Below are 22148 nucleotides of genomic sequence, written 5' to 3' on the forward strand. Positions count from 1 at the left end.
CCTTCACATGGATTTCATTGGCCAGAACTGGGTCATGTAGTCTCTCCTAACCACTATTGAGGCTGAGTGCACGCTCTTTAGTGAGGGGTGAGCAAAAGAAAAGGAGGCTGGGGATGATGGTTGGGTGGCCAACCCACACATCTATTATACAAGTGATGTGGTGGCTGTTCTAGGAGAAAGAGAATCAGGTGGGAAAATGACCCATTGCTAAAGAAGGAGCCTTCACTGCTCCTTCCAGAAGCGAAGCGGCCTCAGTGGGAACAACTTTATTAAAAGCTCCCTCTTTCAATAGGAATCATAGTATAATGGCTGGAGCCTTGCTCGGGGAGGCAGAACCTGGCACTACTGCTTGCTAGTGATGCAATATTGGCGGTCAGTTCCCCAGTCTGTGCCTCATTTCCATAATCTGTACAATGAAAGGGTTCCTTCCAGCCCCTTCAGGTGAGGAGGAGCCAGGGAGGAAGGGAGGTGCTGGATGGGTAGTGTGCATAGAGGCTGTGCAGTGCCCAAGTCAAGCTCAACAGAGCCTGCCTCTAGCCACAGATGTTGGGATTTGCCAAACAAACCCTAATCACTTAATGAGAAATGAAAATAGTGTCTGGTTCCTCCACTTAATTGCCTCTTTGAAAACAACATATAGTAATCACCATAATCGCCTCATAAAAACCAGAGAATTTGATGACTGACACGCCTCATTTCTGGGAGGAATTAGAGGCAAAATTAAAGTGAGGAATTCTTGGCCTTCTTTGGCCTTGGCTCCCTGGAATCAGGACTTTGCCCACAGAGAGCCTGCCACCCTGGACAGCCTGCTGGCCCTAGCCAAATCATGCTCCGCTGCCAATGTTTCCTAGCAGGCCTGCTGCCTGGGCCTCTTCTATCGTTAGTCTTGCCTACAGAGGTAGACCAGATGGGTCAGGAAGGCCTGCTGTCCCTGAGGTTTGGATGGATGACCTGCAGGAGGACACAAGAACCTTGTGAGTCCACTTGCAACACTGAGCTAAATGTACAAAACCAGTTTGGCTCAGTGGATAGAGCGTCAGCCTGTGGACTGAAAGGTCCCAGGTTCAATTCCGGTCAAGGGCATGTACCTTGGTTACTAGCAAATCCCAAGTAGGGGGTGTGCAGGAGGCAGCTGATTGATATTTCTCTCTTATCCATGTTTCTAATTCTCTCTCTCTCTCTCCCTTCCTCTCTGTAAAAAATCAATAAAAATATTTTTAAAAAAACAATAAAAGTACAGACAGAGACTGTAGCTCATTGTTTCTTCATCTAGTCTTTGTTTGTTGTTAGTCCTCACTTGAGGATATTTTTTAATTGATTTTTAGAGAGAGGGGAAGGGAGGGGGAGAAACAGAGAGAGATACAGCAATGAGAGAGAGGCACATACACCCTGACTAAGACTGAAGATCCAGCCTGTAACTGAGGTAGCTTGACTGAAACCAAACCTGGGACCCTTCAGCCTGAGGGCTGATGCACTATCCACTGAGCCAAACTGGCTAGTACTGAAGCCATCTAGTCTTGACCTACAAGAGGTGTTATGACCTCTGGAACACTTACTGAGATGCCCTGACAACAAAAAGGTTCACTGGGCTCATCAGACATCTGTCCCCTTTTACTTCCTCCATAAGCACTCAGAATCACTGAGTGTCAAGGTTAGAAGTGTCCTCTGGGTTTGCCTCTCCAGCTGTCACCTTGATATTGATTCTTGTCTCTTTCCTCTCATGCTTCTCTACTCATTCATTCAAAAATATTTCTTAAACCAATAACGTGTGTCAGAAACATCAATTCTTACCACAGTAGCCAGACTGGTTCTTTTCAAACCTAATTTTGATCAAGTTACTCCCTGTCACTCTCCAGTGGCCTCCCAAATCAAAGGGAGAGCCAAGTTCCTCCACTAGCCTGTTGACTCTGTGCCCTGCCCTTTGCTCACTCTGTCCCAGCCACAGCGGCCTCCCTGCTATTCCCACAAAATACCTCAGCCCTTTTGTATCTGCTGTTCCCTCTGCCTGGAATGCCCTTCCTCATGTGCCCAAATGGTTCCCTTCCTTCCTTCTTAGCCCTTCCTGATCTCTATATAAAATTGTGCCCCAACCCCCTCTATTATACTTCTCTATTTGTTTGTCATACTTATTACTTTCAACGATGATAAAATTTTCTCATTGCCTGTCTTTCTACACTAGGAGGTAAGCTCCAAAGGGCAGGGATTTCTGTCCTACTTATTCTCTTTGTATCCCTAATACCTCCTAGTGCCTGTCAGCTAGTGGGAACTCAGTAAATATTTGTTGAATGAATAAATAAATGAGGACAGAGCAGTGAAAAAGATAAAGTCCTACCCTCATGGAACTCAGGGTGGAGGCAGACGCTGAGCAGAGTCACCAGCAAAACTGAGAACCGCTCTGTGATAAACACTGGAGGTCTGACTGTGGAGCCTGGGAGAGCTGTTGGAGAGGATGGCACATGTGGGGTGATGAGGGTTTGGGGCCATGAAGCTTGGGGAGGAAAAGGTGCTGGAGAAGCTGGAGTTGCAACCCCTAGATCCTCTACAGGCAGCAGGACCCCATGATCAGAAGGCTGCCAGGTCCAGTTCTGGCTCTGCCACTTCCAGGCCATTCACCCTGGGGCAAGCTGCCTCGGTGCTGGCAGCTCTTAGGCTACTGGGAGAAACAGATGAAATGTTTGTCAGAGCTGGACCCTGAGGGACTCGTAAGTGCTAGTTAAGGTCCTGCTCCGTTCTCTTTTGTCAAACCTCTTAACATTCAGCCTCTGTTCATCTGGCCCAAAGGAGCCGTGGGGAGTGGTGTGAGGAAGGAGGGCAAGCTGGGGGGCTAATCAACCTGAATGTAAAACCTAGCAGGCGTCTTCAAACTTTTTAAAGTGGGGGCCAGATCACGGTCCCTCAGAGAGCTGGAGGGCCGGACTATATGAACTACTAATTCCTACTGTAACACCTCGGCTGCGCTCACTGCCCAAAAAACCTGGCAGGCCGGATCAGACTCCTCTGCGGGCCGCATGTGGCCCGAGGGCCGTAGTTTGAAGACGCCTGAGGGGGGGTGAGGAACCTCCCTGTCTCTCTCTGCCTCTTTATCCTTTCTCTTCCCAGACCAGCTTTCTCTGCTCCTCTGATCAGACTGGGGAAGATATGAATGCTCACAGTGCCTGACAGGTCCTGAAAAGAGTTCCTCAGTCCCCAAGGGAAGGGGATTGGCCCAACTGGAGCAGGTGTCCTACTCTGACCCAGTCAGCTTTGGGAAGAAGGAGTGGGGTCCTATAGTGTTAACATGGCTGCCAGTTGCTCTTCTGAGGGTCATTCCCTATAGTCATGGGAGTTTGGGGCTGTTCTGAGAGAAGAGAAATTGTCCTGAGCAAGCAGGTACTCCAAAGATGCCTCTTCCATATCTATAATGCCATGTGGCTAACTGCTCTTGAACTCCAGTTCCAGGCTATCCTACTCACCTACTCAGACCTCGGGCAAGGCCCACTCCTCCTGGGACTGCAGTGTCTTCATTTGTGCACAGAGGAAAGTGGGACTAAATGTTCTGCTGGGACTTTGGGGCAGTTACTTGCCCTCTTTGAGCCTCAGGCTTAGTCATTTAAAATGGGAGTCATGTTATCCACCTCACAGCGTTATTGTAAGACAACATCTAACATGGCTGGGATACAGAGATGCTCAAAAATGATAGTGACTTTAGTAAATTTAAATTGAGGTGGCTTCTCAGCTCACTGGATACCCCCATGTGTTGGAAAGAATTGTTCTTCCTCTAATCGGAAACTGGCATCCTTTGACAGTGACATGTTCAGGGTGAGCATGGATCCCTCAGAGTGCTTCTCTGAAGCTTTTTTTTCTTTTTTCTAACTGCAACTCTTTTGTCTTCCTCTGCAGAACTACAATATAAGGATTGGAGCATGAAGTTGCCATTAGCCAGGCTCCCAACCTCATGGAGAAAGTGGTCTGTGAAAGTGACTCTGATATGAAGAGAATATATGAATACTTGGTTCCAGATATCGCTAAATCCAATTTCATCCTAGCCATGATTTATGAGCCAACATCCCCACTCATTTTTCTTTAGTTTGAGTTGTTGTTCTGTCGCTTGCAACCAATGACTCCTGATAATACATCCTCCCTTCTCTCACCAAGCCTCTGCAACCTATCCCCTTCATCTCTGATGCTTTATTACCATAGTCATCAATGTATTCATTCTATCAATTAGTCAGCACCCATTGGGCAGCTAGTCTGTTCCTGGTCCTAGGTTGGACACTGGGATTCTTGCTTAAGAAAGAATTCATTCACTTTCCCATGTCTCAAGACTCACAGAGTTAGGTAGAGGGAACTAAGCACACATTCAATACTGAGGGTGGTAAATGGCTGTGACTAAGAGAAGTACCGGAGCTGTGGGAAGTCAAGAGAAGATGTATCCCTGTTTGGAAGGCTTCCTGGAGGAGGCAGCCTGAGGACAATTTTTCAGATGGGAGCGGGTGTGGAGAGTGGGCAAAGGGTATTTCAGGCAGAAGAACCTACCTTTAATGGGACCAAAAGAGAATGAGAGAAAGCAGCAGCCTGGAGCCAGAGGAGAGGAGACACAGGAGCTGAACTTTTATTTTTGTATTTTCCACCCATGTAACTTCTGGGGAGAGAAAGCACTCATTTTTTAAGCTTGGAAAGTCCACAGGGTGGAGTTTTGAACAGGGATGAAAAGAAGTGGCTCTTGACCACGGCAAAGTACTGGAGCGAATGATTCTTCCCCAGTAGGTTGCCTATGGTCCTCACTCCCACCAGAGAAGCCATGCTCACAGTCGCATCCAGCAGCTGGCCCTCCATCTGTGGGACCCATCTAAAAATAGGAAGGCCGGGAGTCTAACACCAAGCAGACAGCAGAGAAGCAGCCCAGGCAGCCTGGGAGGAGCATAAATGTCCTCCCTCGTAGGAAACATACTCTTTACATTCTGAGCAAAGGCTGTTCACAATGCACCCTGGAGAAAATATGCAGTTATTGCCCCCAAACATGCCAAAGCCCTACTAATGACTGCACGCCTGCTCTGAAGGCTTAAACCATTCCAGATGCTGCTGCCTGTCTCCGGGAGAGCTCTCCCTTCTTCCTGCCCACCCGAGGAGCTCTGGACTCTTCGACCTGCCCAAGTCTCCCTCTTAACCCCTCCTGAGACTCATCCAAGGTGACAGGACATAAAATAAACATTTGTGGGAGGCGACTGTTCCTAAAGATAAAGCCAACCCACGAGGGACAGCACAGTCAGAAGAATCACTGCAAAAGGGAGTGTTCCTAAAGACTGAGAACATCTCCTCTCGGTTCTCTAAGGGAGAAAGTGAAGCTGGAGTTGGTCAAGATGATTGCCCAGGGGGTCACCCAGCCAGATGGCCTTGCCCAGAGCATATTCCCTGGTCCCTGCTTGGGGAGCTTCTCAGATGGGAACCCGTGCTTCCTACTATGGAAATACAGGGTCATTTCTAACCACCCTTCTACTTCTTTGGGGACCCCTGTGCCTGGATCCACAAGTGATGAGTCCCAGGCCTGGCCCTCAGGGAGCTGAGAGCCCGGTGAGGGGGCAGACCCCATGAGCGGTTTATACAAAGCAAAGAGGGGAGTGCTCTGAAGAAGCTGCCCTGTTCAGTCACCTCAGTCTGGGCTGCCAGACTCCTCTCTCCTCTCTCTGTAGCACACATTGCTGAGGGTCCTTTTCCTCCTTCCTAAGGGGAGCCATTTCCCTAGTATCCACTCTCTTCCGCACAGCAATCTGCGTGATGGGAAAGTGACCCATCCCAGTTCCTGGAGTAAGTAGGTTCTATTTAGTCCTGGTCAAACTGGTAATACGTTCCTCCTTGTATTAGTTGAGGAACAACAAAGTGACCCAATGCTGGCCAATGAGAGCTTTCCTAAGAAATGTCGGCATAGAAAGACACACCTTTCTTGGCTATGTGGAACTCAGGTGTTGTAGTTCTGGGTGCTGAGGTATCCTGTCACCAGCACGAAGATAAAGCCAACCCACGAGGGACAGCACAGTCAGAAGAATCACTGCAAAAGGGAGCCGGAGCCCCAACCACATCCTGCCTCTGACTTCCTTGTCAAGGAGAAAATACACTTCCCTACATCCTAACTCATTCTGAGTTGAGGTTTTCTGTTACTTGAAGCCAAAAACAACCTAAATGGATAAGACCCTTCCGGTCCATCGTCCACCTTTCAAACTCAGTGGCTATTATACAACAGGGCTCTTATCACATCACTTCCTGACTCCAACCACCGATAACCAGTTTTAGCAGTTAGGATAAAGGTGTTGTTCAATGTCTCCTGTCCCTCAAGAGCACCTACACCCTCCTAGACAAATGCCAGCCCCTGAGAACAGGGTGCTTGGTCTTCATCACGGGTCCCTAGTGCTGAGCAGAGAGTAACGGGCACAAAGCAGGCACTTAGAAATACCGCAGAATAGATGCAGAGAGCAAGGAGTGAGGGGGCAAAGCCCTACACTCCACTCTGGCTTTGCACCGACTTGCTTGGGAACTTTAGGCAAGTCCCTCCCCTTTCTGGACCTTAACATCCCAAACTGTAAGAAGGCATATTGGACTAGAGCAGTAGCTAAAGAATGGGATTGGAAATCTCTCTCAGCTGCTCTGGACAGTATTTGCACTTTTGGTTAATCCACTAATGGCTTAAAAATAAAACCCATCCGGAAGTTTTGAAATGTGGGCACTTAACAATCACAGCAGCATCAACAACCATTCGAAATCCATTCATACTTGTGTGTGTGAGAGACACTTTGTGCATCCTTTTTACAGACAGCCCTGGGTGCCACGTGGTTTTCAGATGTCTGGCTTTCGCTAAGCGGCCCGTCGGTTGGGATTCACTGACTTAGATCCTCTCAGGGTTCTTCAGGCACGAGGGGCTGATGTATCTAATAATGGCCATACGGGTTGTACAACTTGCTCAAGATCACACGACAAATGAGTGTGGGTTCCAGTGCACTCTCCTCAGCCGGGGCTCCCTTGGCTCAGCCAGCCTGGCCGACAGCGCCTCTCCCCCACAGCCTCCCTGGAAATAAGAAGCAGGGAGGCCCAACGGCCCTGAGATTGCCTGGAGTGCAGGCAGAGGTAGATGGCAGAATGCAGTACGCTGACAGCCCCAAATGACACAGAACATACTTCAGATGCTGTTCTGTGGTTTGGGAGCGGCTGGAATTACACCCTCAGGGCTGAGCCAGCATTGTCTGAGTCTGGGCCCTGCTAAGGCAAGGACCGCATGGTGGGGGTCTCAGCTCTGGGCTGCAGAACTGAGCAGAGAGGCAGCAAGGGCTGGAGGCAGATTCCTAGCTGGAAATCAGGCACAGGCTCCTTTTGTCTTTTCAGAGACATGTGGGCATTCGTTAGCTGGTTTGTACATTCATTAGTTTATTCATTTATTCATTCTGCAAGGTAGTCAGTCACTCAAGAGATGCTCAGAAGTGTGCAGCTCTGCAGCCTGGTTTAGGGCCCAAGGATGAACTGGGCACAGAGGGAGGCAAACCAGAGCATGTGCTGAAATCTCTCAGTACTTTCAGGCCAGAGGTGCCAGCGGGCCTTTTGCCTAGGGAAGGAGAAAGAAAGGAGAAATTGGGAAATGTTTTCTAAAGAATGAAGTGGTTGTTTTCTGTGAGCAGTTCTCAAAGGACGAGGAGCACACCAGCAGCTCAGGGGAAGGGGCGGGGGTGGGAAGCGGGGGTGGGGGGGTGGGGTGGGGTGGGGTGGGGGGGGTGGGGGGGTGGGAGGGAGAAGGGTGAATACCTTTTCTGCATCTATATAGGAAACCCTCAGGGTTTTGTTCACTTGCTTGTTATTTGTTTGACAATGTGGAAGTGCAATCTTTCAGAGGGACTTCTTGTTACTGCAGATCTTAGGGGATCAAGGGGCTGGTAGGAAAAACAGATGAGATTGTATTTGTGTGGGAAGCTGGCAAAATGGGTTGTGCTCATTTTGGTTAGTTAAGGCTCAGAGTTGGGGAGGACCTGGCCTTTGGCTAAAAGTAGCTCCTTAGAGATCCTGTGTGGTTCAGGGAAGCGGGATACATGGGGGTGGTGAGAAATGAGGCGGGAGGGCCTGCAGGTCCAGTTGTGTGGCGCCTGCCAGCCCTGTTCATGACTCCTTATGACTCCTGAGATAATGGGGAGCCACTGAAGGTGTTTAAGTGGCTGCTGAGTAGAGAAGGAATCAGAGGGGGGGGCCACAAGCCCAGCCAGGTGGTGGCTGCCATTGGCTATTTGAGTGTGGATGTTGGCCTGAATAAGGAACGAGACAGGGAACATGAGAAGAGACTGGATTTGAGAGAAACTTCTGAGAACTGACAGGTCTTGGTACCTGGAGGTGGTCAGAAAGAGAAAGGAGTAGAGAATGATGACCAGTTCTTAGACTTGTGTCAAACTCGATGTTTAAGCCCTTCTCTGAGATGGATGGCTGGAGGTTCTCTCTCTGTTCTGCCTGGAGTGAATGGGAATGAAGGGTCTGGTGTGCCCAGACCAGAGCTTCGGTTCACACCTCATCACATGCTCAGCCCTCCCCTCGGCTCCCTGAGCCTCCAGCCTCTTCCCTGTCTGGCCTACCAGCTGCCACACTGATCTGAACAAGGGATATGATCATCTCATTCCCCTGCTGAAGAGCTTTCAAAGTCTCCCTGTTGTCTCTAGAAAGATCTGAGCTCCTTAGGCTGGTAAATAAAGTCAGCTACAAAATGACTCCAGTTGTGGGGGAAAGAGGGAGGGGTCCTGCAGTAGCCCCCAGGGTCTCTGAGATTTCTTTTGTTTCCTGAGCCCCTTCTGCAGCTGTTGGGCTATGGGATAAGTGGACGTTGTGATGGGGGCTTTTAGAAAGAAATGACTATGGAGCAGTCTCAAAGCCTTATGGGGTCTGGCAGCAGCTCAGGCTGGCCCCTTAGAGCCTTATTGGGTTAACATAGCTCTTTCTCCCCAGCACTCCGGAGGGGAAATCATAGGGTCTTCCTAGAGGGGCTGCAAATCTCAGGGTAAAGACCTGAACCGAGCAGAAACCGGTTTGGCTCAGTGGATAGAGTGTCGGTCTGCGGGCTGAAGGGTCCTAGGTTCGATTCCGGTCAAGGGCATGTACCTTGGTTGCGGACACATCCCTGTTATGGGGTGTGCAGGAGGCAGCTGGTTGATGTTTCTCTCTCATCTATGTTTCTAGCTCTCTATCCTTCTCCCTTTCTCTCTGTAAAAAATCAATAAAATATATTAAAAAAAAAAAAAAAAGTCCTGAACCGACTTCCAGCCTAAGCCCCTGCCCCTTCTCCCAGACACTGGTTGGGAGGCTCTGGCTCCCACCCTCTGCTCTTTGCCTGGAAGTGCATCTTGGCTGTGGTGCCGCTGTTCAGGTGAGGCTGGGGCAGGGAGCCTTGGGGGCTAATTCTAACAGCTCTGCACACAATGGGAATTTCCTCTCCTATCTATGGAGCCATCAATGCCATGTGCCCTGACCTGGGCCTTTGCCCTCCAAAGGGCAGTGGGAAGGCCAGCCCCAGGGCCAATCCCTGGCCATTAATCCCTCCTGCCAGTCCGAATATCCACCCAGCGTGGTCAGACAAAGGACTGCCCAGCCCGGCCACTGTGTTCCTCCCGCCCCAGGGGCTCCGCTCAGACACTGGGCCGCCTGGAATCCGGGCCCATGAGAAAGGGGCTGCCTTCCCTGGCCATCTTATGCCCGGATGCTCAGCCACATCCCGTCCGGCCCAGGGCCCGTGAAAAGAGGGCCCAGCCACGCTGAAAACACGGATTAGCCCTTGGGCTACCCTGACACTGGCCCAATGGAGGAGGCCATGCAGGCACTGAGAGCTGATGAAGTCTGGGTTCTCACCCCTTAGGCCCAGCTCCCTGCCCCCACCCTCCCCAGGATTAGCGCAGTCAACCACATAGTCAGTACCGTTTCTTGAACATATACTATGTCCCAGGCTCTGCACATAAATCAGAAAATTGAATGTACAAGAAATTGCAGTTTGCCATAGGAGACAGTAAGAGCCACCCCTCTCCCACATTTGGTGTTGTGAGACAGAGGCTGTGGTAGGGAGCTTCAGATGGGACTGGATTCAGACCTAGGGAAGGTGGGAAAGATGGTAGCTCTTGGTCTATTCCTGAGTCTAACGGCATCATTATGCCACACCTGGTTGAAAAACCCAGGCTTGGCAATGACTTCTCTGGCTCTGCCTCTCTCCTTCCCCTCCTGGTTGAATTCTGGATCTCCTGTTACCAAGTGCCAGTGTGGGCCAGGCCCTTTCATCCCCGGTCTCATTTAAACCTCAAAATAATGCTGAGGGTTTGTTACTGTCCCAATGAGCAACTGGCCCCAGGTCACTCAGCCCCTGGGGCAGGATCCCATTGCTGCAGTTGCTTGTCTGCCTGCTTTGGCAAGCTGTTTGTGGGACAGCACTGTCTTGTGTTTTGTGTGGCCTCTGCTCAGGCAGTGGAATGCCAGGGGGAGAAGGCATGAGGTGAGACCCATTTATGTATAAAACGGCTGACTTTTCATTGCTGTGGGGTGGGGGGATTGTCTTTAGATCTCCCAGTGTCATCTCCTTCCTCTACTTCTACAGCTCTCACTGCCCCCTGCACCCACCTCTCTCATAGCCTAGATTGTCTGTGTTTCTCTCTCCCCACCAGACTGCGAATCTCGTCATCTCTGTCTTCCCTGAGTGCTGGCAAAGGGCCTGGTACACATGCTCAGTGAATGATGAGGCTAAACTGAGGCAGGAGAAATGAAGGAGGGGTGGATTTGGAATCCCATGTGGATTTGACAGGACTTGCAGATTGCTTGGGTGTGGGAGTGATGGAGGAGGGAAGAGCCCAAAGTGATGCCTGTATTTGCGATCTGCGTGGTGAGGGGAAAGGGGCCCATTTGTGAAATCTGGAATACAGGAAGGGGAGCAGGTTGGGGGTATGCTAGGTTGAGAGTGATGTGCAGTGAATACTTGGAATATGCTGACCTCGGCATATTTTGCAGCTGAAGTTGTGAGGGCTGAAAGAACTCTATAGTAAATTATTTCTGCAATCCCAGCTTTAAAATATGTTCTTAGAAGTCATGGTGCTGGCGCTCTGAGCTCTAGGTTTAATTCCAGCTCTGCTACTAGCTGTGTGAAGTCAGGTAAGTCCCTCAGCCTCTCAGAGCCTTAGTTTCCTCATCAGCAAAACAGGAATGACTGCCTATAGCACAAAGTGTTCACACTTCAGTGAGCATTTTGTAAGTTTAGCACTTACAAAATGCTCAGTTATGATGGCGGTTCCATTATCAGCTGAGACTGGAACTGAGAGGTTGGCCCTTAAATCTTATTGTGGATTTTGAAGCCCTGGGCTATAGGCCTGCTGTACCCAGGGGCATTCCACATCAGGGCCAAAACTGGGGTGAGGCACCTAGGGGCCCAAATTTAAGGAGGCCCTGGTTCACAAGTACTGACCCTGCACTTGCATCAGCCCGAGAGTGAGTGCCCCCTTAAATTGAGGCCTTGGGAATGCCACTTGCCTGTCCTACCCCCAGCCCTGCTCCCTTGATCTTGCCTGAACCAAAGACAGCCTTTTAAGACAAAGCTCCTGTATCCTTTGGTTTTCTCCAAGCTCGGCTGGCTCTCCTGTCACTTGAGAAAAGGTTTCCTGAACTAGGCTCAGGGTAGCATCACCTCTGGATGGTGATGGTGGGTGGTACTTCCCAGAGTGAGTATTTATTAAAAACTGCTAAGATCCCTGCCTGCCCCTCCCCCCAGCCCACTGAGATGTGAGTGTAGCATTTCTGTGTACCAGTAAGCAGTTCTTTCAGACCTCCAATCTGGGGAAGCCCTTGGGGGTCTCTCTCTGGCCAGTACCTGTTCCTTGGAACTCAGGGTTGGGCAGGCCTGTGCTCTGTGCATCTTCCCAGTGGGCCTACTGTGTGTGTGTGTGTGTGTGTGTGTAAGCGCGTGTGTGTGCCCGGGAGCCTTTTTCTAGAGCAGAAGGGACATGGAGAAGGGGAAGCCAGAAAGGCAACTCCAAGTTAAGGGTTTTCGGGGCTCTTGATTTAAAGAAGTCTCTTGCTACTTTTCAAAGAATGCTCACAAGTGTCCTGGATGGGACAGGGTTGTGGGGGAGACAGGACAGAGAGGTGATGGTGTTTGTGGAGCCCCCAAGACAAAGCCAGCCTCCTCCCTTTATGCTTCCCCATTGCCTAATGTCTGAGGTGGGCCTGACGCTTCCCTGGCCAACACAGGTTAGGGTGCTGAAGGCCGGCCCGGAGGCCCTGGGGGCTCTCATCTCTGCCCCAGGTGGGAGGAAGCAGGATTCAGCGGGGAGAACCACAATGGGGAGAGGCCCTGGCGATTGGCTGGATTTCTGATTAGCATTGACCCCTAAGGGAGGAGGGTGAGGGAGATCTTAGGGGAAAGGAAGCTGATGAATGGATGAATTCGGTTGGACTGACTCCATGGAGATGGGAAAGGGGTGAGGCAGGGTCTGGAAAAAGCTGACCCGAAGGGAGGAGACCAAGGGAGGGGGGGGGGGGGGGGGGGAATGTAGGGCTGGGGACTGGGAGCGCGGCGAGGGGCCTGGGAAAGCAAAGTAGGGGGAGGCGCCGGCCAGTGGGGAAGGTCCGAGCCTTCTGCCTGGATGGGGGCGGGGAGGGGCGCCGGGTCATATAAGGCGGGTCGGCGGCCCCTCAGCGGGAGCAGCGCAGCGCGGGCAGGCAGGGCCGCGGCCTCCCCAGGACCGGGCGCAGCGACATGGAGCCCCCAGCCTTCTTCCCGGGCTTCCCGGCCCTGCCCTCGGTCGCGCCGTCGGGGCCGCCGCCGCCTTCGCCTTCTCCGCTCGCCGGAGCCGAGCCCGGGCCGGAGCCCGAAGAGGCGCCCGCGGGCCGCGGAGAGCCGGAGCCGGAGCCCGCGCCGGGCCCGGGCCCAGGGGGGCGGAGGCGGCGGCGGCCCCTGCAGCGCGGGAAGCCGCCCTACTCGTACATCGCGCTCATCGCCATGGCGCTGGCGCACGCCCCGGGCCGCCGCCTCCCGCTGGCCGCCATCTACCGCTTCATCAGCGAGCGCTTCGCCTTCTACCGCGACAGCCCGCGCAAGTGGCAGAACAGCATCCGCCACAACCTCACGCTCAACGACTGCTTCGTCAAGGTGCCCCGCGAGCCGGGCAACCCGGGCAAGGGCAACTACTGGACGCTGGACCCGGCGGCCGCGCACATGTTCGACCACGGCAGCTTCCTGCGGCGCCGCCAGCGCTTCAAGCGCGCCGAGCCGCCCGCGACCCCGCCGCCCGCGCCCGCCGCGCCGCCCGGCCCCTGCGTGCCCTTCCCGTCCGACCCCTTCGGCGCGGACAGCCTGGGGGGCCTGGGGGACCTGCCGCCCGAGCTGGGGGTGCTGGGCGCCCCGGAGCCGCCCTGCTGCGCCGTGCCCGACGCCGCCTTCCCGCCCTGCGCCGCCGCCTTCCCGCCGCTCTACGCGCCCGACCGCCCGGCGCTGCCCCCGCGCCCCGCCGAGCCGCTGCTGGCCTTGGCCGCGCCGCCGGGAGCGCTGGGCCCGCTTGGCCCGCTGTGCCCCGGGGAGGCCTACCTGCGGCCGCCGGGCTACCTGCCGGGGCTGGAGCGCTACCTGTGAGCCCTGCCTCGCAGGCAGCGGCCGCCTGGAGAACCCCCTGCCTCTTGGACTGAGCACACCTGTTACCTCTTTCATTGGGGAGAATCCCATCTTCTCTCCACCGGACTGAACCCTCCCTCCCCCCACTGTGTGAGCCCCTCGTTTCTTCTCCTTCCCCGGTGGGCCCCCACCTGCGCGCTTCCCCAGTGCCATTGGTGATCCCATGTCCCCGCGCCCAATCACCACCCAAAAGCCTCCACGCCAGGTCCCCCCCCACCCCCCCCACCCCCCCCACCCCCCCCTGCCCCGAAGATCAAGCCTTCGGAAGCCAGGCTTTCGGTGTCAAGTCGCCGGGATCACGGACAGACTCCTTACTTCAACCTTCCCTCTAATGTGTTCTTACAACACATTAGGGGTCAGACGCCTGTGTTCACGACTCCCTCGCTCTCTTCCCTTCATTTCCCACAAGTTTGAGCCCCAACCCCACTTACCTGTCTGTCCTCGGTTTCTTACACACACACACACACACACACACACACACACACACACACACACACACATCTGGCTGCACTGTCCCAGACCCCGGGACAGTTATTGGAGATTTCTCAGACCAGCGGCTCCACGGGGCTCCCGACTGAAGGGGCACTTAGTGGGCTGCCCACCATCTGGAAGATTTAGGGTTGGCTCATTAGGTTATTATTATTTTTTTAATTAAAGCTGATTTGATTAAAAAGAAAGAAGAAAGCTTTGTCTGGGCTTGGTGTGCTGGCTGGTGACTTAGGGGAGTGGCCTGGGGAGAGAGTGGGTGGGCTTTGTTCGGGATCTTTGGTTGTTCCAATAGTATGAGCCCCTGGGGAAGCATCAGGCAGCAGTCCATGCAGTGGGATTAGGATGCGATGAACCACAGCACATAGTAGGCCTAGTGAATGCCGTCACCTGTTGCATCCCAGAGGATGGTAGAGATGAGATGGGTGTGCACATGAGTGTATTTGGGCCAGTGGGTTCGTCTGCTGGGTGATTACTCCCAGCTCCCATGGATAAGGAGGCATTGGGCACTTCTCCAAGTATATACTTACAGAAGGCGCTAGGTTTTGGGAGTAAATACATCACTAAACAAATGGGCAAGACCCCTGCCTCCTGGTGCTTAGGGACCGCTGGGGAAGAGACATTACCAATTGCTCCTCAGAGAAATGAGATAAGTATTCCATAGCCTTGGACTCCAAGTGTAGTCCCCGGCCCTTCGCCAGCTCCTGGGATGAAATGCATCACCTTGTTAGGAATGCAGAATCTCAGGCTCCACTTCAGACCCACTGAGTCATCAGATTCTGCACCTTATCGAAGTTTACTGGTGATTAGTATGCACAGTATTCTGGAGAAAATACACTTGGCCAAGGCTGGAGGCTCAGATTTTTAAAAAATATATATATATTTTATTGATTTTTTACAGAGAGGGAGAGAGAGTTAGAAACATTGATGAGAGAGTCATCGATCAGCTGCCTCTTGGACGCCCTCTACTGGGGATGTGCCGCAAGCAACCAAGGTACATGCCCTTGACCGAAATCGAACCCGGGACCCTTCAGTCCGCAGGCTGACACTCTATCCACTGTGGAGGCTCAGTTTTAAAAGCTCCCTATTTAAAGAGTAGGACCAGGCTGCAGAACCACACCCTCCTCCACACTTCTGGAGCTGAGCCTTGCACAATCAGCTATGGCCCTTGTCTTACAATAGCCTTTGCTACATTGGGAGCTGGAGCAACAGGGGCCTGAACTGTCTCAGGACTGTCCCAGCATCACAGACAGGGCAGCACTGAACAGAGACCCTGGGGTTGCTGCATGAGTTGGCCTTTGACCCTGCCCTACTCTAACATGCTGACCCAACTGCTGAGCACCAGGCTTTGCCAAGCTCCTCTGCCTCAGGGCTCCCAGTTTAGAAGTGTCTGGATTAGGTGTAGGAAAAGGTGGGAAGGGATCAGTGTGCGTTGAGTCCAGGGTGAATGTGATTTGCATGTTGCACAAGCCTGATTGATACCCCTCTTTTAGATACAAGAGTTTAAACCTCTGGAGTGGTGATGAAGGGTGAGGGTGGAAAGTGGCAGCTCATGGAGGAGAAAGGTACAGGAAATGTGAGGCAGGGAAGACGGTCTTTAGAGATAGGACAGTAGATCTGCCCAGTCTGGCATAAAACACCCTGGCTAGACTCCCTCCCCAGCTATTAACCCTTTTGAGCAAGAGTCAGATCATATTTGCCTGATGCACAGCAGCTCTTCACTTAGTATTTGTTGAATGGTCCACTGAATGAATCCCTAGTGTCTATTGTGCCTGACTTACTGAATAATGACTGGGTTGACAGTACTCTGGCACTTTCCATTCTCACTTGCAGTCCTCACAGTGACCTTCAAAAGAGGTGAAGTTGAAGGCCACTTCCCCATTTGTCCAATGAGAAAACTGCCCCTCCCTGGGTCCCAGCAGGTAGCAAAGATTCAACCTGGTTCTCTAAGGAGTCTAGCTCCACAAAGATCAAAATGCAAACGTTTTCTGCTCCAAATGGTGTTATGGCTCTCCTCCTGCCTCAAAGCACCTCTTGATAAATTCCTTCCAAATCTATGAAGTTCTCAGGGAAGGAGAAGTTCCTTCTCACTCTGCTGAAGCCAGGAAGTACTTCTTGAGCTCTGAATTTCATTCTTGCCATCATGGCCCTGAAGGTCTCTGTCCCTGGGATCTTGGCACAGCGAGGAGGAGGTGGCAAGTGTCTGCACGGAAATGCTAGAAGGGTCACTGTTGAACTGGAAAGTAAGAAAGATTTTATTTTGAAATGCCTCTTTAATGTTCTTCCATTCAATAGCATAGAGGGCTCACAGTGTGCCAGGCCCTGCACTGGGCCCATACAGATACAAATACGAGACTGATGATGCCATCAAAGTTCATTATCTGGAAACCTCTGCATCATAGAGTGCCCTAAGATTTGTGACACTTGGGTAGATGTTGAAAATACAAAACAAAGCTCTATTCCAATTCTGTCTTTACAAAGCACTTTTTCTTCTATTTTGAGTGAAAGCAAAATTTTATTTCAGAAAAGCTCCCTGCTGCAGGGAGGGGACCCAATTGGATTGTAGCACTAAACACTTTTTATCTAGAAGCCAGATTGCAATATGGAAGTCTTATTTTTCTCTCCTTTCTCCTCACCCCCTCTTTTTTTTTTGGGGGGGGGGGATAATGTGAATGGAACTTTCAGAAATGTTAAGTGACTACCCCTTCATTTTTGTAGAAACTTAGAAGTCATCTTTAATCTGAAGACACAGTTTTTATTTTTATTTATTTTTATTTATTTCTTATTTATTTATTTTTTAATCAATCTTTATTGTTCATATTGTTACAAAGGTTCCTCATTTCTTCCCCCCTCCACCAGGTTCCCACCCTACCCTCCGCCCCCTCCCCATTCCCCATTGTCCTCATTTATAGGTGCACAGTTTATGTTCAGTCTCTTCCTCCCTCCCTTTCCCCGATAGTAAATTCCTTTTCAGATAGTAAATCTGTTACTTAGCATTTTCTCATATCAATAATACCACCACATGCCCAATGATACATTTCACACAAAAGACATTTCCAAATAGGTCAACCAGCCTCATCCAGGCCCCACCCAAGGCACTCACAGATCAACACCCCAGCCCTATGCTAACTCAACACATCCAGATCTAAGCCTTCATCACTTGATTCAGCAGACCCTCAAGTTCCCACAAAAGTTTCCAGCCATGTCTGAGAGGCCTGAAGACACAGTTTTTAACACTTAATTCTTGCTTTTATTGAATTGAAACAAGCATATAAAGTAACAGTCCAAAAAGCAATGACAAGGTTTTTAATGGTGCCTAGCCCAATTTTCAGGAACCTGTATTGTACCCTAGAACTATCTACTTTCAATTCATGTCTGTCTCTTTCTGAATACACTTCTGTATTTCCATGCTTATATTACTCTCTCACAACAGCAATGATTAACTTCCTATTATGATTGATTGTCATTTACCTCTGAAATCCCTATCCCTTCTCATTCCCACCCAAATCACCAACTTTTGGTTAAAGTAATAATTCACATATTATTGCTATATGAATATTGTTCTCTGATAGCTGCTGGTGTACCATGACTACAACTCCTTTTGGAGGGAGAGTGTAGCTTTTCATTTTTCCTGGAGTTCAGTGCCTTATTTTTTTTCATTTACTTATCTTTCTTTCACCTGTAGCCAAATCTTCCCTAATTTTCATGAGGTCAAACTTATTGGGAGATCTATCATTGCTTTGGGTTGCTGTGTTTTCTGTTCCTGGGGGCACCTCTCCCCTCGCCCTCTGTCCTCCAGCTCCAGCTGGGGCTGATTGCTCTCCATGTCTGCTGCACAGATGTGGCCCTGTTTCCCTTCACTGTTTTCCTTGGAATTCCCTCCATCGCTATCCTGTGTTGGATTCTCTGCTTCTTGAATTCCATATCTTCCTCTTCGCTGGTTTCTTTGTTTCAGTCAAGGTCAATTTGGGGGGAAATTTTGCACATCTGAAATTACGATGATTAATTTAGCGTGAGAAAGCTAAGTGTGCACTTTGACAATGAAATGGTCGAGTTAAAACTGTGTTTTTGTAGCCTTCTATTCTGTGGGAGTGGGGGCTAAGGAAGAGGAGAATGGGAAGTTGTTTCTGGGTTCGGTGCGCACTAACCTCCTAGGAAGGTGAAGAAGGGGGCTCCATGTTATGGAAATGAAGGGCGCATGTTTTGCTTAGAGCAGTGTTTCCCAAAGTGTGGTACACATACCCCCAGGGGTACGGGGAAAAGTTTGGTGGGGGTACGCGTTGCACCAGAGTTTGGTGGGGATATGCACTGCCCCGTGCTTAGCTGTGCCTAATTCTACGTTCTCGTGAGTACGAGAGGTACTCTATAATTTTACGAAAATTATAGAAGGGGTACACATATGTCAAAAGTTTGGGAAACACTGCGTTAGAGGATGAAGGCAGGGGAATGATGGTTCTGAGTTCTTCATAGGAGTAAATGAGCTGAGGGAGTTGCTTTCTGATTTGGGGGGATTGGAGCACAGGAAGGATGATTTTGGCACAGGATGGTTAGAGGGCCTGCTGGAGCAAGGTCAAGATCACCCTACACATGGAAAACTGAGTACACAGGACAGTGACCTCCTTGGCAGGGACACGGGAAGCATAACAACTGAGAGGCTCCTTCAGGCAATGGGCTTCACCTGGAAGGCAGAAGGCAAAACAAGCAATGTGAACTCCTCACGATAGTGCGATAATCTGTGGGTCGGTTCTAAGCCCGTGTGAAGTACCCCTTTGGGAGATCCTAGAAGTATGAGGTGGGGGTGGAGGACAATTTTGCAAGATACTGGGGCTAAAGCAGTGTCCTTTTAAATGAAAAAAAATTCTGGTGACCTCAAGTATTGACCTTAGCTTTTAAAAATTATGTCATTTATTATGGGCAGATAAAAAATCCTTAGACTTATATCTCTTATGCAACTATAAAAGAGAATATTTATAAATTAAATGCAAACAGCTACAAAATAAACATTCAAATTCATAGTGTTAATAAGATATAAAATATTGCCGAAGCCTGTTTGGCTCAGTGGTAGAGCGTCGGTCTGTGGACTGAAAGGTCCCAGGTTCGATTCCGGTCAAGGGCATGTACCTTGGTTGCGGGCACATCCCCAGTGGGGGGTGTGCAAGAGGCAGCTGGTTGATGTTTCTCTCTCATCGACGTTTCTAGCTCTCTATCTCTCTCCCTTCCTCTCTGTAAGAAATCAATAAAATATATTTAAAAAAAGAAAAGAAATACACCTTTGCCAAATTCTATAAAAAAAAAAAAGATATAAAATATTGTTTTACTGAAACCAAATCACTTGCCCCTTGAATGTGACCCTTACTGCTCCATCTCAGGTCTTCTGAGTTTGGTGTGCCTGAAGCCATGTGATGAATAAATTCATCCAACATTTTTTTTTCTTTTGAATGAACTGCCCAAACTCCTTCAGGTCGCAAGTCATGCCATCAACTGGCCTAAACACAGCAGTTACTTAATTCCACATTGTGTGTGTGTGTGTGTGTGTGTTTTCTTTATCTCAAGATTAAAGTAGCACTTCTTGATAACAAATGCAAATGAGGACTCCAATATCTGATCTCTGATATTTATGATATCAGGAGGTCACGTAAGTGATCCAGAATGGGCTTATGTGAATGTGTTTTAAGATTTTTATTGCAATGAATACACAACATTTGAGCATGTTCGTAAATTCCTTCGTGTATAAGAATACATTCTTGGACCACATTTTAAACTAAGCCCTTGAAATTTTTAAAAACACTTCTTATCAAAATAACTCTTAAGTTAGAGAAAAGTTGAAATTATAGGTTATTTATAAATTAATAAAGGTGAGAACAGTACATATTTAAATCTGTAGGATGTGCTCAGAGGAAATTTCATAGCTTCAAATACGCTATTAAACGGGATCTGGGGTAGGGTGGGGAGACCAATTAAAAGGCCACTGCAGTATTAAAGCAGGAAAGGACAGTGGTTTGGTGGAGGTAGCAGTGGTGATAGAGAAAAGCAGATGTCCAAAAGCAGGAAAACAATCAGTTGCCGAACCCAGAAAAATAAAAGTCATCCCAATTCTACCTACTTAATTATATTATCGAAACCTGATAGAGGGTTGAGCAAACAAAATCTAGCCAGCCTCACATGTACAAGAAGATTCAACATCAGCAAATTGATTCTGGTGGTACATTACAAAAAAGGCATGATCAAACACAGTTTGTCCTGGACTGCAGGGGAGCATAGAAATGTTAACTCAATTTTATAGATAATGAAATTGGGGCTCATAAAGCCTAAGTGACTTACCAGGTCAAGCTGCAAAAGAACTGACTCAGAACTTGATCCAGGTCCGCCTGCCTCCAATCATTCTCCTTCTTGGAGGAAGAGGCCAGCGAGGTAAGAACTTAGAGGGAGAGCTCCAGGTACCAAAAAAGTTCCTCAGATCACTCCAATATTCCCCAACCACTCACACCCACAGTTTGGATCTGGAAAGGTACATTTCCAAACCAAGTGACAAGTTATGGTTTCCTTTTGCTTTCAGTTTTCCTCTCCCTCCCGTTCACATGCTTCCCCTCTCTCTCCCCTTTCCCTGTACTCTTGTCCTCCCTTCCTGCCCTTCAACAATTTTGTGGAGACAAGCGCCACCAATTGGCCACCTTGTATGCACCTGATTTGATAAGGAAATCAGTGGAATGAAGCCAGGATCCATTTGGATGGTATTTGGTTGGGGCTAGAGGTGGCTTCTGGTGATTGAAAGGCACTTGCTCCAGTGAGAACCCAAATGTTTGGTGTGTGAGAGGAAAACGGCTGCATTTTTCCACCTTCTCCGGGAAGCCCTCCCAGATTCCTCCCTCCCATTCTTCTTGGAAGCCTTTGGTAACCTTCCCCTGTAGTGGGTTGGGAAAAGGGGTGGGGAGGGTGGTCCTAGGTGTGGAGATCCACTCTATAAGAAGGAAGTAGAGCCGAAGCCGGTTTGGCTCAGTGATAGAGTGTCGGTCTGTGGACTGAAAGGTCCCAGGTTCGATTCCGGTCAAGGGCATGTACATTGGTTGCAGGCACATCCCCGGAAGGGGGTATGCAAGAGGCAGCTGGTCGATGTTTCTCTCTCATCGACGTTTCTAGCTCTCTATCTCTCTCCCTTCCTCTCTGTAAAAAATCAATAAAATATATTTAAAAAAAAAAAAGGAAAAGAAAAAAGAAGGAAGTAGAGGAAAGTGTGCTGGGCTGGAGTCAGGAGATCTGAGGTCTAGTCCCTAGTCAAACACTTAGTTAGGCAAGGCCTTTCTTTTCTGTGTCCACAGCAATTCACAGCAACTCTTGCCAAGCTCCTGGATTGTGTCCCCCTTCTCAGCTGATGACTCAGAGGTGCATCTGATACTACCCCTGTCACAACATGGTTTTTAAGTCAAGCTTCTATTTTTCTTGCATATATAAACTCAAACAAATATACATTATCTTCTCCTTTAAACACACACACACACACACACACACACACACAACTGAAAACATCAGTTAACAATGTTATACATCTTGAATTCCCCCCCCCCTCCCGCACTCAACAATATGTCTTGGAGCTCTTTCCACATCAATACATAAAGAACTTCTTTATTCTGTTTTACACAGCATACTGTTCCCTTATATACTAGTAGTAGATGTGCCATTATTTAACCAGCCCCCTACTGATAGACACTTACATTGTTTACAACACTTTGGCATTCCCAAACCAGCTGCAGCGAGACCTTGTGCATACATTATGTGTGCAGGTAGATCTGCAGGAAAATTCCTAACGTGTATTTCCACACAGCCCTTGCTAGGCACCAAGCTCCCTGTGTGTCATCCTGGCTTTGTGGGCAGCTGTCCTCTTTTATTTATTTCCCAAAGGGACCCTGGAGACTGGGCTCAGAATTTCATCTTTTCAAACCTCACTGCCCTCCTCTCAAGTGGCCTTCCCATCAGTGCCTCCCCAGGCTCCTCCCAGGTGCTTTGGCCTCTGGGTCTGGGAAGCCTGGGCACT

General features: G+C 49.8%; 1 protein-coding gene and 1 long non-coding RNA gene across 2 annotated transcripts; one reads left to right on the top strand and one right to left on the bottom strand.

The window, feature by feature from the left end:
* Positions 1-2482: 2482 nt before the first annotated feature.
* On the top strand, positions 2483-13782 carry FOXE3 (forkhead box E3). The gene is made up of 2 exons (XM_045583822.1): positions 2483-2677; positions 12662-13782. The coding sequence occupies exons 1-2, from the start codon at positions 2483-2485 to the stop codon at positions 13592-13594; spliced, it is 1128 nt and encodes a 375-aa protein (XP_045439778.1). The 3' UTR covers positions 13595-13782.
* A 3564-nt stretch (positions 13783-17346) lies between these two features.
* Positions 17347-20891, bottom strand: LOC118723968. Its single transcript, XR_006742290.1, has 2 exons — positions 20441-20891; positions 17347-18106 (listed from the first exon to the last, which is right to left on the bottom strand). It is a non-coding gene; the product is annotated as an uncharacterized LOC118723968 (long non-coding RNA).
* Positions 20892-22148: the final 1257 nt, after the last annotated feature.

This window comes from Pipistrellus kuhlii, unplaced genomic scaffold (genome assembly GCF_014108245.1).
Source record: "Pipistrellus kuhlii isolate mPipKuh1 unplaced genomic scaffold, mPipKuh1.p scaffold_m20_p_2, whole genome shotgun sequence".
NCBI classification, from domain to species: domain Eukaryota; kingdom Metazoa; phylum Chordata; class Mammalia; order Chiroptera; family Vespertilionidae; genus Pipistrellus; species Pipistrellus kuhlii.

What these genes read in the sequence shown, in the direction of transcription:
- FOXE3 (XM_045583822.1), top strand. Translation starts at nt 2,483, where the DNA reads ATGAAGCTTGGGGAGGAAAAGGTGCTGGAGAAGCTGGAGTTGCAACCC. An exon ending in GAGAAACAGATGAAATGTTT is followed by an intron (nt 2,678 to 12,661) that starts GTCAGAGCTGGA and finishes GCGGCCCCTCAG; the next exon opens with CGGGAGCAGCGCAGCGCGGG.